The 21,975-nt window shown below is 43.2% G+C and overlaps 1 protein-coding gene and 1 long non-coding RNA gene across 4 annotated transcripts in view; one reads left to right on the top strand and one right to left on the bottom strand.

The window, feature by feature from the left end:
* Positions 1 to 1,038: 1,038 nt before the first annotated feature.
* LOC143695178 (uncharacterized) lies at positions 1,039 to 10,411 on the bottom strand. 3 transcript variants are annotated; one of them, XR_013184164.1, is made up of 5 exons: positions 5,724 to 10,411; positions 3,385 to 3,964; positions 2,452 to 2,556; positions 2,192 to 2,336; positions 1,039 to 1,148 (listed from the first exon to the last, which is right to left on the bottom strand). It is a non-coding gene; the product is annotated as an uncharacterized LOC143695178 (long non-coding RNA). The 3 variants fall into 3 exon arrangements; XR_013184163.1 differs by having other exon boundaries at positions 3,754 to 3,964; XR_013184162.1 differs by having other exon boundaries at positions 2,452 to 3,964.
* Positions 10,412 to 17,374: 6,963 nt separating this feature from the next.
* Positions 17,375 to 21,975, top strand: part of KLF13 (KLF transcription factor 13) — a 33,229-nt gene continuing 28,628 nt past the window's right edge. Inside the window, exon 1 of the mRNA XM_054642207.2 lies at positions 17,375 to 18,360. Within this exon, the coding sequence (XP_054498182.1) occupies positions 17,820 to 18,360 (541 nt within the window). The 5' untranslated portion in view covers positions 17,375 to 17,819. The remainder of the gene's footprint in view (positions 18,361 to 21,975) is intronic.

Genomic DNA, 21,975 nt, shown 5'->3' with positions numbered 1-21,975 from the left:
CCCAAAACAGCACCAGTTCAGCCTTTACTAGGAGGGAACAATTCTCACTGCCCACAGCTCATTCATAGATGAAATGTGAGCATCATGCATGCAACCAACTTGCACACTTCCACCACTCAGCACACAAAAATTATCCAATTGGTGAGGATGATCCTCCATAATGACACCAGCCTGTGGGAGAAAAAGAAATGTGAAATAACCCTGTGCTGTACATTCAAATTTCAGCCAAGAGTAAAACTGAAGTAAATGGCAGGAGTTACATGTTTGCTATGAAGCATGAAGCCAGAGCTAGAAGAATTGCCTCTATTCAGTGTCTCAGCTTTAGAAACCAGGAGTAGATAAACAATTAGACAATGGGTTTGGTGTAGTTTCACTGCACTGAGTCAGAAGTGGTGGGGATGTATAGATTAGTAGTCTTGGAGAACCCACACTTGCATGAGGATGAACTGTAGCACCATTAGTGTTGATCCATGAGAAACAAAGAAACCTGACTGAGATTGAAATGCACTCCTTTCCCAAGGCATGGATACCACTTACTTCAAACCACCTGGAATGCCTGCTACAGTTCTTCAATGCCAGCATTAGACTAAACTGCATGGAGTAGTAAACACAGGGAAAACACATTCCACACGCCCTTTGATGGGCTTTGGGGCAGGGGTGGCCAAAGAAGATTTCTGAATTTAAGGCCTTGGCAAGTACAGTCTTCATCCAGGCTCGACTGCAATTGTGACTGCCTATTTATTCACCAATTTCAGTAGACACTGGCCTTCCTCCAGGTACTGATGGGGATTTTTAGGCAGTTTTCCCTTTCCAGCAATACCCCTCATATGCCTCCAGCAGCCATCCTGGGCCTCTGCAACCGGGCCACTTGCTGCCCTTCCTGTCACAGCACTGCCAGCTGAGGACTCCTGTTTTATCAAAATGCTGGGACTTTGGCCAAAGTTTTTAGCTCCTCCTTAAACAAGCCCTCAGCTTCAGGTATCACACTCTCAATAGCACATGCTATAAAAGATAACAGTATAAAAGTAACCACCTTAGCTTGTTTGGTGCAATCTGTGAGTAGCACTTCTCAAACCCCCTCTTGTCTTCCTGCTGCTGAACACCTGCAGCAGAAGCCACAGCATCTCTGCAGTGAGTCCTGCCTGTACCTGGGAGGAATAGGAGATTTCCCCTTAGTAACATGACATTTAATTTCTGGGGTATCCTGTGCTTCACTAATAATATCCAGGCAATGCAACAGTTGCTTGTCTAATTTGTAGTGCTCTCTCCAGCATAGTTACTCTGCTTTTAGCAGCCTCCTTAACTATCAGGGGGCAGGTTCGAGTTCGGAATGAGGCTTGTGAGTGCTGTGCATGGCAGGTGCTGCCTAATTGTGTGTGTTTGTGCCACAGCTGCCAGTGCTGCTCTGTCCAGCTGAGCACGCCAGGGCTCATCTCAGCCATGATTGTGGTCAACAACAGCCCAGAACAAGGGACTGCTTGTTCCACAGTGGTGACAGCAAAACACCATGGGGTAAGGCTGACTGTTTAACAGTTTTTCATGATTTTGCATAGCATAAGTGCTGAACAAAGCACAGTGGGTGAGGGACATGATGTCATGCATTTTCCAAGAAACCTAGATATTAAAAAATTCATAATAAAGGCCCTCACTGAGTAGGATGCTTTTAGGGGAACCAACTGGGCCTTTCTGATAACAGTGTATTTATTCCATAGTGCAGAACTGCCATGCTGTATCTCAGAATAAGAGAAATAACATCATGATATAATCTCATTCAGTGACTTTGGACATGTTTGTGTCCTTCTCCCATAACTGTCTCATTTTTCAGGTGTACTATGAAGGCTGAGGCCTTGCAACAGAAATCTTGTGCAGACAAAGTAAGGATGCAGGCTTAATTACTTCTTGCAGTAATTAGTATAATGCCATGACAGCACTTGTTTGTAAATTATAAACATTCATTTAATAAGTAAGGTAAATTTTATTTTCATTCTTTGTGTTTCAATGTTGTAACTTGCAATACCTTTCAGAAATAATCCCATACAGGCAGTTCAGATTAGAATATGACTATACTTAACAACATATGGAAATGCTTTACTGATTATATAGTGAAAATATTAAATAATACACTTGATGCCATTGTTTGGGTGAAAAGTTTTAATGTGTACATTACAGTGCTGTGAGTCAGAGCACTCACCTTCTAGCTGGAGCTCACAAAACCCACAGAAGTGAGGAAGATGCCAGTGTATTTCGAAGTAGCTGCACAAAGACAGTGTTGACTCTACAGCTCATCTCTAAACAACAGATTTTCTCTGGGCTAGGGGATTGCCCAGGTGAGAAACCTGCAAATGAGGAAGCAATAAACACAATGAGGCAGCTAACAGCAGCTGACCCTTAGTGAAAGGGCAGGTGAGTTGTGGTTTCATTTGGGCAGGAAGGAGTCCACCAGGTGCTCACCTTAATTGGGGTTCTGCTTTTCCAGTCTTCTGCCAGCCACCAGTGAGGCCTTTTTACCTCTCAGGTCTGGCTTTTGTCCTTGAAGCTGTGCTCCAGACAGCATCCCTGTATTGGAAAGAGCTGTATTCAGTAAGGGCTGCCTAATTCTGTCCTTAAGGTCCACCAAAATCAACAGCATTTTTCTGAAGCAGGACCTTAGAGTCCTCACACAGGCAGGGAGTAGAGCTGGTGATGCTGCACTCACTGCATGGGTGCAGCTCAAATAAAGAGCATCCAGAGAAAAGAAATGTTTAATAATAAAAACTAAGGCAAATAAATTCAAATAGGGAGAAAACAAAGAGGGAGGGGGAGGAGAAGGCTTAGTATATAAAGGACAATAGCAGCAGCAAAGAGTCACTTTGAGATACTTAGTCCAAACACTATCCTAGGTTTGGAAACCCTCTCTGAATTTCTCAAAGCTGTCTTCAGGAGATACATCATATATGTTATGGACTATGCACCATCTTTTGTCAAGATTACTAGAAGGACTTCATGTAAGTAGTGAATGACATAATTAAAAATACAAAAAGCATTCTTAATCTGAGTGAACCGTGGGGCAAGGATACAGGGTTCCAAGGGGGCCCTTCCCAACCCTGGAGGTCATTGCTTGTAACCCAAAGAATTAGCTGTGCTGTACAAAGTGTCCATTGTATTCTGCACACACACTGTTCCTGCACATTTCTAGGGATGTAATACATTGTAGGAAGTAAATGGCACAATTACAGACAAAGCCTATGGAGGATGTCTTGGAGAGGATTTGAGCAATAAAACATCACGCTCTTAATTAGTATGTTCCATGTAGTAAATAAAGATCCTCCGATAACCAAGAGAGCAAGAGAGAGAAGGCTGTGAAAGCTTGACTGTAAATTTTGCTTAAGCAAAGACTGCACTTACCTTGTGGGAATATTTCCTTGTGTGAATGCTTTATGCAGTATTAAGAATAGGGAAGTCCTGCAGTTTTGTGTTCAGGGGGGAAACTGCTAGAAGAATCTCATCTCTCTCATTTCCTGCTAGAACAGGCTCATCTTTCTTTAATTCTCCAATTTCTTTTTAACACCCCTCTTGCCCTTCTGCCATAACTCAATTTAATTTAGATCTAATTAAGTATTTGCAGAAGTGCATCTTTCCAGCAAGAAAACCCAGGTGGAAACCCCAGGGCTGTGGGTCAGAGACAGAAGAGGAACAATTAGCACAGTGGAGTTTCAGCATTCTGTTGCATCTGTTATATAGATTATCCACAAGTAACCCATCAACTAAGACTACCTGTATAATTCTCTGATAACAGATTTCAGGCTCTTCAGAAAAGTTCTTCAAGGGCTCTTGTCTTCCAGGAAGCCTGGGACTTCTGGTGTTCGGACCAGTGCAGTGCTGGTGGTAGTTGTTGTCTGGGGGAAAGTCCCATCTGCTACAGATCTTGCCATTAAAAAAAGCAGGAGACTCAGCTGTGTCCCCATTCAGCAGGTGCTAAGTGAGGCTGAGAGACAGATAGGAGAGAAGGTAGTGGAAAACATTTGTCTCCTAAAGACCTGGGTGTGGAACACAGGAAGTTTAGTTTTCCAAGGAGGCAAGTGAAGAAGGCTGGTTGTGTAAGTGCTGGAGTGGAAGAAGGCTTGCTCCTTTCAGAGCAGGCCTCTTGGCTAAGAGAAAAGGGAGAGCATCTGGTGCTTGGCTTACCTGCAGCGAGAGGAGAAGGTGAGTAAAGGGCTTGGAAAGGTGGAACAAATGTCTTTGATTTTTATCAGCCTTCTGCCCGTTACTTAATTTAGCTGGTAGCCATCAGTGAGGGGAAAAGGATAATTTCTCAGGGGAGCAGAAGAGGAATCATTTGTTTTGCTGGTTGCCATGACAATCCCCAGAAGTATTTTAGGAAACCAACATTAAAATGTTGAAATGAATAAAGAAGTGAGTGGTGTGGGGCAAAACTTGCTATCTTGCTGCATTTCTGTATTATGTGCATTACTAGCTAGTCTTGTGCTGGTTTTGAATATGTTTGCCAGAAATTGACAGCCTTTTGAGTCCTTGGTTCTGTAGTAAGACATATGTGAATGCAGAGCCTTTGAGTCTGTGGTCCTCCATTCATTGCCCTTTAGGAAGGCTGGGAGCACAAGGGCTACATAATTTGGCCTTTCTTTCTTTTTTGTATATAGGATAAAAATTTAAAAACCACAGTAATTATTTACCTTCCCTTTTGACATAGTATCTTGGGATTTCCACTGAGATTAAACCCTCAAGTTGTCAATTATTTTCAGAAATAGTTTATATTCTAGACTAATAGAGTGTGGGGGGAGGGGACAAAGATTTTGCATTTGGGACACCCTGGGATGAAGCAATCAATCATATGTAAACCACACCTTTTGTTCCAGAAAGTTCCCTGCTCCCCACCTTTCAATTGGATCTCTCCCTAAACACCCTCTCCCCATTTCCTTATTGGCGTACCCCAATCACATCAACCTAAGCCCACCTCTGTACCCCCTTCTTAGTGGTCAAAGGGCACCTCTGAGCCCACCTCCTCCTTCCCCCTTAAAAACCCCATTCCCGCCCAGGCTCGGGGCTTGGCACCCTTCAACAGAGCTGCACCCCGCTTTCCCTCCCCACCTGTGCCCTCAGACTACCCGACATAAAAGCCTGTTGGAACACACTGGAGTCTCCGAGCCCTCTCTGTCTGGCTGTGCTGTCTTGAACCATCTGGGACTGCGCGTGCGTTTGATCGCGGCTGGAGCGCTCCGTGGCGAAACACGCCTGGGAGAGGTCCGCCCGCACCCACCCAGTTTCGGGGTCTCCCTCAGCTAGGACCCTGAAAACCCGCAATAGAGGGTTACAGGGAATGATTCTTATTTTTACACATTCTTTGTAGGATTCATAGACGAAAGAGAAACAAAAACAAGAATTGAGATTTCTGATCAACTTTGTACCTATGGGTTGTGATGCATTTTGTTCCTTGTACTGCAAGTGAGAGCAGGCAATTCTTAGCAGGTTCTGACAAATGGCACATGCAGTGAGAAGAGAGAGGAGGATAAAACATTATGAGAGGGGCTGCCAGTCAGGACAGCAGCTTTGTGCAATGCATTTCAGGCCACTTGGTCATGAAGAGTTGTTCTCTTGTCATCTGTGACAAGGAGCTCCTGCTTCACCAGGAGCAGGTATGACGGGCAGATGGATGAGTGCAGACAAGCCAGCAGGAGTGCACTTCAGCAAGGGAAAGAGTAAAAAAGTAAATGAAGATCTGAGAGTACCTGTAACAGAGCAGAGCCAAGAGCTAAGGAGCAGAAAATGGCACTCAAAGTGAAGGATTTGGGAGATTATTGTTTGAGTATTGCGGATCATACATCCATTTAATGGATGTATGTATGATCTGTCCTTTTTCCTCCTGTCCCCGGAGCAGGTAGCAGTAAGTAGCAAGTACCTAAGGAGGGATACAAGACAAGCTAAATAGGTTTCACATTCACAGTTTCAAGTCTGTAATTGAATCAGATGTTCAGATGCATGGGTCTGACTGTGTAACACTGAATTAATTGTATAAAGTATTTGTATCCTTCTCCCCCATCTCTTATTACCACTCTGTTCTGGTTTGAACGCAAAACCAGTGAGAGATTCTAAGTCAGAAATACAATTTATTAGGAAAAGGAAAAAAAAAAAAAAAAACAAATACATGCAAAAATACAAAAGAAAAACCACTGACAGAGTCAGAATACAACCTGACACCCTGCTAGTTAGGGTGGTGGCAGCAGTCCGGATGAAATGGTCTTGTTGAAGTGGTGATCCTGTAGAAACCATCTGGTAGCTCTTGTCCTCTGGAAGACCAGTGGGTAAGGGTGGCCATTCCTGTGGGAATCAAGTGGAAAGACTGCTTGTGGTGTCCCAAAACCCAGATTATATCCAGCTGGGGATGCTTAGCTCCTCCTGCCCTGGGCAGAGCATCTTGCAATGGGCTGAAATCGTTCTGAGTCATGTGGTGGTTCCTTGATTACCCGTTGAACAGAAATGGCTCCTGGAGGGAGTCATCTCTGAATCATGTGGCAAGACATGGATGGCCCCGTTAACAGGAGATAAGGAAAAAACGATGCCCCTCCCGGTTTCAGCAGCTCTTGAGGATGGGAACAGAATACATTTTTATATTGTAACCTAGGACACACTCACAGAACACATTTAGGAAATTTTGAAATCTTTTGTGAAATCCTGTGAGTGCTCACAGGAGACCACTAAACCTTTAATTCCTTCCAGCCCCAGCAGTGAATCCTAAATTCATTGTCCACTTAAAGTACACAGGTAAGGCTTTTCCTAAATCCCAGTGACTACCAGCATGTTATGTACACTGCTAAATGTCACTGAGATCATCTTCTTACTGAACAAGGCTTTTTTTCTTTTTTTAAATACACAAACCACCAAAAAGGAAATTAATCTTCTTAGGTAGGCAATGAATATTCCCACTGTATTGAACCACTTAATTGCTCAGAACACAAGCCCATTGCCTAGCAGACCTAGCCAGACCACATTTTCCACTACATTTTTATTTTGAAAACAGCTGAATGCACAAGTCAGTTTCATTCCCCAAGTAAATAATCTGGGCTAAGAGTAATTCAACCAATGCACTTGGAAAACTATCAGTCTGTATTCTTAACACATTCCTGTTAGTGCTATTTGAGCCCTTCTATAATTGTTTTCTTTGAATCTGAGTGAATGCATTTGATTCCGGTGAATGTTAAGTCCTCTGAAGAGCTAAGTAAGTCCACACTTATTTTTTCAATGTTTACTTGAAGTAAATTTTTATTACATAATTACTGTGAAGCAGTATAAAAAGATGCATTGGAAATCCATGTTGCCAGTGCTCTCCTATGGCAGTTATATTCAGAAAATGGAACTACTGCATGAATTGGAAAACTATCCGATAAGACAAATGGCAAATTTTCAGTCACCTGTCTGCAAACCACCTGCATAGCTAGAATTCCCCAGCACAATGTGTGAACTGTGCTAAACAGCAAACCATGTTTGTGATAAAACCACAGGCAGTTCAACAATAAGCAAATAGTTCTGTAGGCAGACAAATTTAAGAAAAACTATTTCCTAGGCTAATCAGCATGGAATAACCTATACCCCAAAGGCTGCAGCTTCCCATCACAGACAGGGACCTATCCTCTAGCCACTTCTTTTCAAAGGACATCTACAACATTACTTGTTTTAATCATTTTAACTCACACAACAAGATGAAAATGTATTAAGTAGAAAACAGACATGGAATTGAGTGAGCCTGGCTTCCATAACAAAAAACCTACAATAACCAACTAACTAAGTCAAAGTAGGATCACACAAAGGAGACTCCAGAATTTGGCTCTGGATTTTTATGTTTTTCCTTTAACAAAAATTATGTGGTGACTGCACTGGTTCCTCAGTAGTCTAATGAGGTCCAGATTTTCTTTCCTTTAATTCAAATATATTTGCTTTAATAGTTGATGCTAAGTCTGAAGTGTTTCAATCCAGGTACCTTTGATTTCAGTCATATAAAATCCAGGATTGTATTCTAAGGACTCGGAAGATTTACAAAAACTACAGTAACAATCTCACCAGTCATTTAAGCAATAAGAGGAAGAAGTTTTAGAGCTCACCTTTACTGTACATGGCCATCTGCACCAAGAAGCTATTTGGTAAATATGACATTGCAGAAAGATGGCCTGTTCTCTTCCTCAAATGGGGGATGATCAGCTTGAATGACAAATGCTGGAGATTTAGGGTAACTTGTAGGGAAAACCATTACCATGAAAAATAACTCCTGATCCTGAAAAAGCCTATTTAAGTCTGAGCTAGTGAGATAATTACTAATATGGTAAGCCTTTCATGAAGGATATTAGATGATTTCAGATGTCTACAGCATGTGGGTCAGTGTGCAAGTCATAGAATCATCTAGGCTGGAAAAGACCTTTAAGATCATCCAGTCCAGTCTTTAACCCAGCACTGTCAAGCCCACCATTTAATCATTTCCTGAAGCGTCACATCAACACATCTTTTAAATTCCTCTAGAGTTGGTGACTTAACTCCCTGCGCAGCCTGTTCCAATGTCTAATAACCCTTTCAGTGAGGAAATTTTTCCTAATATCCAGTCTGAACCTCCCCTACTGCAACTTGAGGCCATTTTCTCTTGTCCTTTCACTTGTTATTTGGGAGGCTGACACCTGCCTACACCCTCCTTTCAGGGAGTTGTAGAGGGCAGTAAGGTCACCCCAAGCCTCTTTCTCCCCACATGGAAAACTAAACACCCCCAGCTCCCTCAGCTGCTCCTCATCAGACTTGTGCTCCAGACCCTTCCCCAGCTCTGTTGCCATTCTCTGGACTCACTCCAGCACCTCAAGGTTCTTCCTGTAGCAAGGGGCCCAAAAACTGGATACAATATTGGAGGTGCAGCAGTGCAGCCTCACCAGTGCTGAGTGAAGGGCACTGCACACTGAACTCAGGTAATGCTTTCTGGGAAGACATATTTCTAGAGCTCAAAGGGAATTACATAGCTCAATGGAGCACATAGCCTGCTTCAGAACAAATTTTCAGGTAGTAAACTAAACTACTCTTAGCTCAAAAAGAAGAAACCACAGCCAGAATTTACAAAATTGATGTCAAAAGGTCTCCAAAACTACACTAAAGGAGCCCAATTTTCAAAATGTCTTTGAGCCCAGTGCTCTCAGAAATGGAGAGCATTGATATGGCTTTGCAGGGACATACTGGACAATGGGGACACTTGTGGGCCAGCTCCCAGAGCATCAGCTGGTACAGCTCCTGCTTCTGTGCCAAATGACATGCACAGCTTTCCCTGTTTGCCTGGCTTTCCTGGAAATAACTAAGTTTCTGCACAGCACTTAGTCATGTGTGTGATCATTTCTGTACTTCACTTTGCAAACTGAGCCTTTTATGTAGTTTGATGACTTTTTTTGCAACTGTCCTCTGCTATAGAGATATGATCTATCTTCTACATCAGGAACTGACTCAGGAGAGGAGAACAGTCATGTTAAATGATGTCACTGTCACCTAGCGTTCCTGAAAAAAACCCCAAGAGAACTCTCTGAAGTCTGTCTGCATATGACAGACTTCATATCTAAACTGAGTGTCTACCACTTAGTCCATTTATTGGCATAAACTATGCTGGTAAAAAGTATTTGCTTTTAGGGTGTCAGAAGAACCTGTGCCTGGGCATTTCTGAAAATGCAAGGATCAGATTCTCAAAACCCAAAGGTATCCCAGTTCTCATTCTACAAGAAGAAAATTGCTTGGTTGGACTTAAGAGTGTCTTTTTCTAGTTTAGATTACCTTCCCACATGCATTAAGTTTGGGCATCTATGAATTATTATGGGGTAAATCATTCTATCTCCACCAAAGTATCTGGATTTTAGGCATCTGTAGGGTCTCCTTAAAAGAAAATGGCTAAGCAGAGGTGCTTTTATGTATAATTTGTAGCTACTTTGCTAAGCTCTCATCAGCCTCATCACGTCATCAGTGCTCTTGAATCTCCATTACACTCTCACCTTTATGTCCAGATTCAGATTATAAATAATGTTTTGCCATGGAAAGCAGCCATTTTCTTACTCACAGAGGCTCCACTGGAATGCACAGCCACCCAGAAATACACAGGATTTCACCACCTCATAATGCTGTCTGAAAGACTTTCTTTCGTTCTTTGCAGTGGCTTAGCTGAGAGGCAGAAGAAAAACTGACAGAACTCCCAATTCCAAATTCAGTTTGCAGTCTCACACAAACATACCAACTACCCAATAGCAAGCATTATTCATCAACTGTACCCAAACATCCTATCTTTTTGTAATGATTCTGCAAATATAAAATGCTGATTTTTGAGCATTGACTACTCCAGTAGGCTTAACATATTATTCACCTGACATTATAATATCTGCTTCAGAAAGCATATTGCAAAAATATCCAGCATTTTTTGCAATATTTTGCAGTGGTGTTTTCACCTGTGAGTCACTGCTGACTTGCAAGCACGAACATGAATGAACGTTATGCAACTTCTACTGAATAAGCTAAGCTACTGGATCAATTCACTCATCTGAGCACTTCCTGATGACATGCTGGTGTTTTCTGTGCTTTTGAATGAAAAGAAGCTTAGCAGAAGTGACAACACATAATATTCACACATTGCAAAAAGCACAGAGGAGTTAAGAAACAGAAATAATAAATGGGCAAATAATAAAAGACCAAAACCAACACTGAAACAAGTTAAACTGAGCTCAAAGTAATGATTCTGTGGATTAAATCCAGTGAAAGTGACTATGTATTGAGCATAGTCACTTCCACTGGATTTAATCCACAGATTAATTGTGGCTTCTAACTTCATCATTTCTGCTTCATAGCTGGCAAAACCTGACAGAAGTCTGGTTACAGAGTGAAAATAGAAGTAGTAATTATTTTATGTTTTACCTTCCCATATTTGCTGTACCTTAACTTGAATATTCTCCTTTTCTTCGGTAAGCCTTATTCAACTTGATGTTGCATTTAAAATAAGTTCTTGTCTTCTTCTGACCATATTCATCACCACATAACAGACACAACTTCATGTCATACTTTCAAGTTCTGTGATTTTCTTATGGCAGGAAATTTGCAATTCCTAATATTCTTAAGATTTTACATCAACAGTTAGAAGGTCCTTTACTGGTGCAGTTGCTGATTTATGATTAGATATCTCAGAACCACTGGCCACCAAACATAACTCCTTCACTTGGAAGTTTTTTCACAGTGTGTTACAGACCACTTACCTACAGCTTGGCTCCCAATGAATTGCTCTTCTGTAAGGTAGGATGAACAGCAACCTTATGGAAATTAGAAGATAGAAAGGTAAAAGGAAGATAAAAAAGGAAATCAACAGCAAAAATCCTGAATGTTTAGTTGTGGGTCACCACTTCAGAGGTCTCACCACAGCAGAAAAGCAGGTCTGGATCTGGAAATGAACCAAGAATCTTGTGCCCCAGCTGCAGAGGTCAGGCACACCGTGGAGCAGGCCTGCTTGGTGTATTTAGTGATGTTGATCACTGTCAGATTTGATGATAACCAGCTCATCGTTGTTGCAAGAAACAGCACTAGCACCTTGAAGTCCTCTTCTCCTGCTTCCTGGCTGAAAGAAACTAGAGAAATAGTCTTTTTCAGCCTCATACAAGATTTTTTTTTGATCACAGCTGTCTCAGAGGTTGCCTGTAAGAAAGAATGCTATGAGCATAGCAATTGCAGGTGTCTCCTGTGATCTGCTGAGATCAGTGCAATGTCTGACAGCTGAAGCAGAAACTGAATTTCAGCTAACAAAATTTCAGTTTGCTACTCACAAAGGAGTGCTTGACTTCTGCCTCTGGGCTTTCCAGTATGGAAGGGGTAATGCCCAGAAGCCACAGAACCTTATGAGCATGTAAGGCACCCCACAGACCCCAATCAATGTTGCCACTTAGAAATTCACATGCATTATTTACACACACAGTGACTTTGATGATTCTGTGGATAGTGTCATTGTGTTCTCTCAAAAAATCCATTAAAATTGATTCAGTTTGCATACAATGTCATTGCTCATGTCTAAGATCTAAGCTATCATTTCATGCTTTGTGACAGAAAAGGACTAAGCACTGAACAACAAATGCACTTCCTTTTGTTTCTCAGGTTTCAGCATTTTCCACAAAGATACAATATTACCCAGTGAATACCAATTTCCTCAGACCCGTGGAAGGGAGCCCAGTTGGGACTCTCAATTTCCCTGCCCCTTACATTGCCATACTGGTCACTTCAGTTTCCTACTGCAGAAATGAACAGCTAAAAAAAAAAAATACACCTTTCAATCACTGCTCAATGCAAGACTGTACTTACATTTCTATTAAACTCACTTTTCCACAGCACACACAATAGCACAAACTATTGTGAACACAATCAGAGAAAATAACAGAGAACACAATCTCTTTTATGTTCTGAAAGTATCAAAATACTTCTTAAATATCAGTTTTTTTTATTTCAGAGTTTACTTTCCAAATTATACTATTATCACTGCCATGCCAATACATTCTCCTATTTTGTGTGCAATCATTACTTACAACAGCACAATGGGCAATACTCTGGCATTTTGGATTCCTGTCACAGCCAGTCCAGGGAGCTCAGTGACAGAGCACACTGCTTTCACTAGAGCTTACAGTGCATTCTCAGCCCTCCAAAGCTTCTTACTGAGTTTCTGAAATGCCAAAGTTGCTGACTCACAGGTAAAAATGGCTTCCTGACTTTTTAAATATTTAAGCCTTACCTCCACCTTCTGCAAAAGGACTGCCAAATGTAAGCCACTAGAGCATTTTTATTATTTTACCAAGACTTTAACAACTGGAGACTTATTAATGTTGACAGACATTCAAGCAATTACTTGATGTAACACAGTGATGTGTCCAAATTCAAATGAGCTAAAGGGATTCTGAAGATGAATATCTGATACTCACTCTTTTATTGAGACAGCAGGACCCCTGGTAAAAACAACTCCGTGCAAGCATTCAGGGGAGAGTGTGGCTCACTTCTGGCAAGAACCTACCTGTTCATTGCCTCCTTCTCTTCCTATCTTCTGCCCTTCCGAATTATTACTAACCTGATACCAACAAAACAGAGTGTTAGGCAAGCTTATCTTTGAGAAAGCTGCAGGCCATAGGCTTTATAATTCCATCCCCTTTTATTCCCTTTTCTTTCCAGAGCCCCCCCTCAAGCCATGAAACCACTAAGGAAAGCCTCAGTACAGACTGATGGATTCTGTCAAAGTATAGGATTGTGGCTACAAGTACTGCAAGAACACAGGCAGAGATATCTGCTATTTTCTGTTTCCTTTTTCCTTGTTTCTTCTGTTTTATTGGAAAAGGAACTGTTTACATACACAAAATAAAATGAAACTACATCTTTTCATCTTACAGATGCTTTGTAGGAACTGAAACAGGAAGAGCAGCTATGTGGCCTTTTCCTTTCCCTGTTCTCAAACAGAGCTTCCTGAGATGATATAAAATAATGTCATTTCCCTGAAGTCCACAGAACTCAGGTAGCTAACACTTCTTGCATCTCACTCACTGGATCTAAAACAGAAGTGTATGAAAAGAGAAAAAATTACTGAGCAAACTCATGCAAAGTGCTGATGAAATATCTACCACTATAAATAAATATAAATAAACGGCATGTTTAGATCTTATCATGTTCTTCCAAATAGTAAACTAATTTCTCTCAGATAAAATTCCTCATATTTCCCACTCATAAAATTCTTCCTTCAGATAGCCCAATTTTGCATGTTGCAGTCTTCCACTATTATTTGGTTTACAGCAAACTTTTAATTGGAATAACAGTTTTTGCACCAGTTATAAAAAATGTTGCTAGAGCTCAATTATTTCTTTATTTTGGCCATGCCATCAGTTTGGCATTTGTAGAAGGACTTTGTTTTATTCTGTTTAAAGTTCCTGTTAACAAAGTCCATAAAACTATTTCCATTTCACAAAGCACTTAAGAGTTCCTTATTCCTGTAAATTAAAACAATAAGCTATTTTGGGAAGGGCAAACCAGGGTGGATTCATGTAAAATTATTCTGCTGCTATGCACTTGTAGCTGAACAAAACTCTAACTGATGTAATAAGAAAGCAATAAATATTAAAAACCTCTGCCAAAAAACAGGCTGTATTTCTTGAGCGGATAGAAAAATAGTGCCATAACAGAGGGAAAAATTCTCACCTTAGTCTGTGTTAAGAACACATCAACAATATACTCAAGTAAGAAAATAAAATAAGAAGGTAGGATCTATTTTTATTACTTTTTTTGTAATCTCGGTTTCAAAATTCACCTCCTTTGGTAAGAACAAGTCAGGTATAAGATGTTCACCACAGGTGAATTCAAGATTTACTGTGTACTTACAGAATTCACTTTTCTAGTTAATCAGAAAAAATAACATGCAAAAATTATCCATGAACTTATAGGCAGGTAAATATGTATCATTATAAGAAGGAGTTGATCAATGGGCACAGTATTTTGTCTAGTGATTTTCCATAAATTGTTTTTGTTCTAGGGATCTCATGTAATGACTGAAGTTCCCTGCAAAGCAGACAGACCCCCTACCCCTGCTACTTACAGGGAGGTTATTTATTACTGTTGGTTCCCACAGCTGCATTTGAGATTTGCTGTCCTGCACTGAAGCCAAAGCTGGTCCCACTGGGCAGCTGGAAATACGTCTAGGTGACAAATACACTTACTGCACACCCTGCTCTTACACATGCAGCAATAGTGACTTTCACACTAACTGCGTGCAAGACATTACTTTTTTTTTTTTTACTTCTAGTGAGCTATTAGAAAGTCAGAAGTGCACTTTTGTTCATAGCTATGATTTAAGAGAGAGCAATATATGAACCCCATCTACTGAATACCATTAACTTTTCTTTTGTATATAAAAGCTTTTCTATTAAAAGTAATCTTTATAACATTACTCTTTCCCAAATGAAGAAGGCAGCTCACAGGGCTCACCCAACCAAAGAAGGAGCAAGTTCTCACCCAAGCAAACCTCCCCTAAGCCCCCGCCCCGAACGCCGCTGTGCCACGTTCCCAGCCCGGTACTAACCCCAGCACACACCGGCAGAACAACGGGAGAGGCCATGGACCATGGGGAACTTGGTACGGCCGCTGGTTTTACTTCAAAGGCACTGCAGCTGCTATGAGGACAAGGCCTGAATCCAACAGATCACCTGAAAAAGAAGGCCCGCCCCTCTCCCGGCCACCAGCTGTACCAGCCATGGCCCGCTCACAGCCGCCTCTGCCATCGGGCCTGGCCGTGCACACGACGCTGCGCCGCTCTCCGCTGGCAGGAATGGGGTGAGCCGTGTTCTGCCCGCCCACGCCAAGAACACAAACCACGCACAGCAGCCGATTGTCTCGCACAGAGCCCCTGGCCGCAGGGACGTGACCGCCGCCCGCCCGGCGCGCGCGAACACCTGGACGAGGGCAGCCTCGCACACTATAAGCGCCTTCCCCATTGGCCGGACCGCTCCGAGGGGGCCGGGGCAGCCAATCACAGCTCTCGTCTCTGCCAAGGGGTTCTCCCCGCCCGGCGGGCAGGGCCGCGCTGAGGGCGGGAACGCCCGAGGTCTGCGAAATCCCTGTCGGCTGTGGCAGCACTTCTGTCCGGCCGGGGACCGGCCACACCGGCCCTTCCGACCCCGGGAAAGCTACTGCTACACAGCGGGAAAGATCTCGACCAGAACAACGCGTGACGGGGTGAGAGAGCGTCGAGGAGAGGCGGTAGGAGAGGGGCCCAGCGGCGCTGAGGGTACAGAGAATAACAGGGAGCCTCTAGAATCCCCATCAGAGCCTGCTGTGGCTGGCAACCAGAATAGTCCAGATCTCCCTTTCACTGTACATTTTCTGATCGATGTCCTTGATCCCAGAGTTAAGTCTGAGAACTTGTGCTTAAGTATTGCCCTTTCCTTATTTACCTGAAAATCTCCCCTGTTTCTTCTCACGCTGAAAGAGCTGCAGGGTTTCTTCTCAGAATCTACTACTAAAGAACCGCCAGGTAGGTCTGCTTAAGCAATTCTCTCTCAAGAAGGAGTCTGAGCTTAAGCACAACTAATATTTCTTTTAAAGATGTTTTCCACAGAATTCCTTTTTCATCTAATATGTAAGTCCCAAACTCAACCTTTTTATTTGGGAATGTATTAACATTTCCTGTAGATCTGCTCAGAACAAATGGTATAGTACAGTATAGTTGCATCAAAATGTTCTGTCTCAATTCAGCATTAAACCACATCCTCCTGCACTGGGTGTACCTTATTTCTCTCTTTGCTACAGAGACTGCACCACAAGCTGCCCTGTTCTGAGCAGACATGGGGGCACTGTGGCTGGTTACCCCATGAACCTGGCCCTGAGGGGCAGTGCTGCCTGGGGACATAAATTCCATTTTTTCACAAAGCACACTGGTAGCATAAGCAGTCTTTACTCCTGAATGTGGTATTTTCACATGTATGAAACCAACTTTTTGCTCAACCTAGCAGCAAAACTGTTTGGGTTTCTGGAACAGATGTTCACTTCCACTCACACTGTCTCAAACTCCACAAAACTTTTCCTCCAGAAAGAAGGACTTCCAATGCACCCCTCCTCTGATCATCTCTGTCTCAGAGAAAAAAAAAAAAAGTCTTTGCTAAAGACATGAATTTCATAGGAATTACTCTGGAGAAACATGTTCCAGCAAAAGGTAATAGGTGTCACAAGTGCTTTCAGATTTCCATTCAGATGCATTTCTTCTACTCGATAAATTACACATACAACTCCTTGATTCAGGCATTAATCTCTATAAAACTGGTCGAGCTGTATTTTTTACAAGCAGAGAATAATAATGAAACCCAAGGAATTTGCGTTTGTACTTTTAAATAATTCCGAGGCTGCGGAGTGCTAGAGTTGTGACAGGAAGGTGATTCCAAGTGTGTTCCCTGGCAGTTGGTTAAACATGTCACAACCCATTAAAATCCACACGCGAGCTCCATCTGTGGAGCTGCGGACCAAACCGTGCAGCCTCGCTCCTTCCTGTCACTTGTGCCAGTTCCAACTTCACCACGTTTTCATCTTGTAAAGTTCAGCGCCTGTTAAATTGTCCCTCGCAGTGCAGCTCTAACACGGGTGTTACCGAATCGCTCGCGTACGTCAGAGTGCGCACGGGAGGCAGCCAAAGGCGCGGGAGCTCCCCGGCCGCGCCCAGGGCTGGCGGAGGGGTCCGCGCGCGCCGCCCTGCGCGCTGCGGCCGCGGCGGGGGCGGAGGGTGCCGGCCGCGCGCGCCGCCAGCCAATCGCGCGCCTGCTCCCGCCGGCGGGCGCTGCCCCCCGCGCGCGCCGCCCACCTGCTGGCGCGGGCTGCGGCCCCGCGCTGACGTCACGCCCAGATGTTCCCCAGGCCACGCCCCGCGGGGTCCGGGCGGCTCCGGGCAGCGATAACGGGGAGCGCCGGGTCCGCTGTCACAGCGCGATGGGAGGGCTGCGAGACCGCATCGCCAGCTCGTTGCCTTCTTGAGAAAACGGCACTAGTCCATTCTCCGAGCAACAAGCTGCCAGTGCCAGGATCTATCTGCTGTTCTTTTTCTCTTCCATTGGACCGCCAACGCTTTTTCGATTTAGTGAGAAGCTGGGTGTGATCGTCACGAACAAAGTGTGGGTTTGATGGCTGCGATATCAGCCTTTACTCCTACAAACCGATCCTAAGAAATAAGGGAGGGAAAAGTGTGCTTGAGTAATCTTTTTAAAAAGGGAAAGAGCGCTGTTGTGTTGGGTTTGTTTTTTTTTGTCTTCGTCTGTTTGGATTTCTTTTTAAACTTATGAAAAATGGCAACAGCAGCATATGTGGATCATTTTGCAGCAGAGTGCCTTGTTTCTATGTCAAGTCGTGCTGTTATCCATAGTCCTAAAGGGGAGCCTGATCCCCAACCTGATGCAGCAATACTTCCTTCATCCAATGGAGAAGATAGACGGGAAGTCAGAGAAACCGGGAAAGACAATGGATCATCATTACTTGTGGTGGCTAGCATTTTAGCAGATCTGAACCAGCATGTCCCAAACTCACCTGCTCTAAGGACGGAAAAAACAGAGACGCTTGATATAACAGAACAAATACACATTTCTATTGCTCCTAAGGAGTTTGGGGAAGAAAGTCTGTCTTCAGCTGGTAAGAGCGGAGGAGAAAGAGCAGCCACACCTACTAGCCTGGCTGCAGTAAATGAACCAAGCCCCAGACAAAAGAACAAACGCATAAGAAGCTGGACTGACCCTGGATCACCCCAGAAAAAGCACAAATGCCACTATGTGGGGTGTGAAAAAGTTTATGGCAAATCTTCCCATCTTAAAGCTCATCTAAGGACCCATACAGGTTAGTTACAATCCAGCCAGAGATTTATTTGTTACAGCTTGGTAATTAAAATGAAAAACAAAACCAAACAAACTTTTATTTGGCCACTGTTATGGTTTCACCTCTCGGAACTCAAGCTTGGGAAAACCAAACAGCAACAACAAAAAAAACCCCTCTGGGAATAAACCCTTACTGGGCATAGATTCAAAGCTAATGTTGCCCTTTTTTATTAATGTCATAGGGAATGGCATGCGGGTCACCTGTGTGGATTGTACCAAGCTGTAATTTTTAGCTGCTGGCCTTCTTGTTCTGTGTGTCTTCTACTTCCCTTTCCAGTACTTCTTACCTCCCCATTTTCCCTACTCCCTGCTCCAGTCCCTCTCTTTATACCAGCTTATCACTTCCCATGCAAGTATCAGTACTCTTGATATTTTTAAATTAAATGTTCTAGAGGCACCTACATGGCTGTGTATCTGTTTTTTTCAGCAGACACTTTGTGAAAGCTGGAGTAAGCAGAAGGTAGATGAGAGGCTGAACACGAGTTGCAAGGAGACACCATGAGTGAGGAGAGAGGGGGATATGGGCAGTGTCTAAAATGCTTTCGGCAGCTGGGTAGAACCAAATTCAAAAGAAAAAAACATTTGAATGCAACCCATAACTTGTACTCATCAGTGTTCAGTGCTTACTTCTTGGTGAAGGCTGAGCACTTTTTTGTTGCTACTGTAATTTATGAGATGCACCCACAGAAAAAATGGAAGTCTTGCAAGCCTTGAGAAAGTTGCACTGAAAGTATTAGGAGGGCCATCTTGAAATAGGCCCCATGACTTGCCACACCTCACGCCTCTGCCTGGTGCTGGGAAACAGGATGGCTTCCAGTCAGAAAGTGGACACCAAAAATTGAGGAGTCCAGTCTCTGCTGAAGGCACCAATCATAGCACATGTGTGGAGGCACCACACCGACTAGAGCAGACTTGTGCAAGACGTTCCACTGAGTAATTTCAGATGGCAAATTAGTTTGCTAAGATGTATGGTCAATTCTCTCAAAAAGAGCAGTAAGAAAGAGATCCTCAGAATTAAACATGACACAACTCCTGAGCAGTTTTAGCTCTGAGGTGTCAGCCTCACCCATGCTGGCCTTACTTTCAGCATGCCTTCAGCTTTTCCTGTTGCCTTCCTGAGATAAAGTAAGAGCCAGTCTAGTTTGATGGTATGCTTTGCTCTCTGTGGGAGAGAAGAAAGCCCCATCAAATTTGAGCATATGGATGGACAATTCCCTGTGGCACACAGCCAAAGGAACAGTGTGTTCCTGGCACCCCAGGCAGCCTGTCCTGCTTTGCACTGTGTAACTGCTTTTTGCCGCCTTGGGAGTTATACAGAAAAGGTGTTTCCACTCGGCTTGCAGGGAATTGTCTCCATTAATTTTCAGTTCTTTTGCTCTCTTATTGCTGGCATTTGCCATTGTCCTGAAAGGGAAAGATAAATTTAGAAACGTTTCTGGGTTTCCAACCAGAGACCAAGAAGGGGAACTCCAGCCCTGATAAAGAGAGGAGGGCTTGGCATGCCCGCCCTGCGGGGAGAGGAGGGAGGGCAGGGCCGGCGGGGAGTGTCGCTCCAGGCTGCCGGCAGAGCGGAGTCATTCGGGGACGCTGGCTCGCCTCCAAGTTCTCTCTTTTTTTTTTTCTCTTTTCCCTTTTTTTTTTTTAACTCTTCATTTCCTGTATTTTTTCCACGACTGTAGGGCTCAACTGGTTATTGCTGTACTAATGGCACTAAGAGAGCACATGTGTGTCTGAGAGCTAAAGGAAAAGCAGGGAAGGGACTGTTTTTGCCCAGGGAGTGGCAGGACCCTCAGGGACTACAGCTTCTTTGTTTTCTTTCGTCTCCAGTGTCTGTGTGGGAAGCTTTAAGCAAAGCTGCCAAGTTTCCCTCCTCACTGGCAACAGGTCTGTCTCTGTTTAGATTGAGTTTTAAACAGGCTTAAATGTCTCTTACTCTCCTTGCAGAATATTTTCTAAGATGTTTGCATTTTTTTTTCTATCTTTAAAAGAAGTTGTTACAGCCTTGAAAAAAGTTTGTAAGACAAGAAGAGTTAAACTAACAGAGAAAGTGATCACTTCCAGCACTGGTAAATGATTGTTCTTACAAACACATTGGTGTTTTACTGCTTTAGAACGAGGGCTTTGGGTCTTCTCTGCTTTCTAGTCATCCTGAACTAGTCAAGTAACACATCAGTCTGCCCAGCTGTCAGATAGACAGGGTGATGGCTATCCACCTCACAGAGCAGTGGTGAAAGTGCCCCAGCTACACATGGAAGCTGCTTTAAACACCTATCCAACTAAGTCCCAACCATGTTTGCTAAGAGTGGTCAAAACTTCTGCTATGGAGCAGAACTTCTTCCATGTGCTGTAAGACTAGATGAGCTGGTATTTAGGGGTGACCTGAAGGCTGAGGACAGCATTGCAGGCTAGAAGATAATGGATGATCATGCAAGAGATACTTGAAAAAACAGTTTATGATCTGCTTTAGAAACTTGCTTGTCCTTGTCTGTTACTTTGCTGAGAAAGTAAAGGTTTTGGTCTTCATGGTGTTAGGAAGGATAGACCAGATCCTTGAGCTTATGTCAAAGAGATAAAGAACCTTCCAAGTATTATTGTATCAAATCCAGCCCACATTGATAGGGACTGAGAGCTGATACTATTTTCCAGCTGTTTGGTGCTCTGTGTGAAATCCTTCTGATAATTATAGCCAGATATCAGAGCTTATATACATGACGTAAAAACCATAGTGCAGAGGATGCTAATTGTCCTATTTAAAGCAGAAGAACCAAGATGGAAATGCCAAGAGCATCTGCTTTTTGTTCATTACTCAGTGTACAGTGTTTTTTAGTACTCCTGTTAGGACAAAATGTGCTGGAGCAATTCACAGTTTCTTGTGAGCTTTTTTTGTACATTACTGGTTAACCTGTCTCAGCCTTATGAATACTTCAGCTTTATTACACTGGAAACCCTTGAACCAGGCAAAAAAAAAAAAACCACCAAAATCTTCTCTGTTCTCTCCACAAGCTTTCAAAGTTCCCATCCCCCTATGTTTCTTTTCATGTTTGTTTTCCACTCTAGTCTCTCACTGAATGTCCTGGAGTTCAACATGATCATCAGCCACAAAGCCCTTGAAGTTTTAATGTTTACCAGAAGGTTATATTTAGTGTCAGTGGGTAGTTGTCAAGTCCAAATACTTTTCCTGTGGATCTCGGAAGCTCTGTTGTGGTCCACAGAGGCAGCACCCCCATTTATCCTAAGCTATACTGACCCCACTGATAAAGAAAAGTTTCATTGATGCACGGATTTTAAAAATCCTCTCCACTGAGAAAATTCCTAAACACAAAGGACTTACAAAAAATCAGATAAATAATTCACATGACAGAATTCCCCTTCATCTAAGCAGGTTTTCAGCACAAAGGTTTTCAGCACATTTTCTGGAGTTACTGGAAACCAGTTAGTCTCTTGATGCACCAGTGGTAGAAGGGAGACAGTACAGAGCCTAATAGCAATCTACAGGCTACAATCTTACAGAGCCTTGTCCAGGTCCACTGTGTTCTGAGAGACTGTAGAGAGTCCCAGTTTATTGCATTGTATTACA

This window comes from Agelaius phoeniceus, chromosome 13 (assembly GCF_051311805.1).
Source record: "Agelaius phoeniceus isolate bAgePho1 chromosome 13, bAgePho1.hap1, whole genome shotgun sequence".
NCBI classification, from domain to species: Eukaryota; Metazoa; Chordata; class Aves; order Passeriformes; family Icteridae; genus Agelaius; species Agelaius phoeniceus.
The sequence above is the reverse complement of the archived record's forward strand: the minus strand, read 5'-3'. Positions and strand labels throughout refer to the sequence as shown.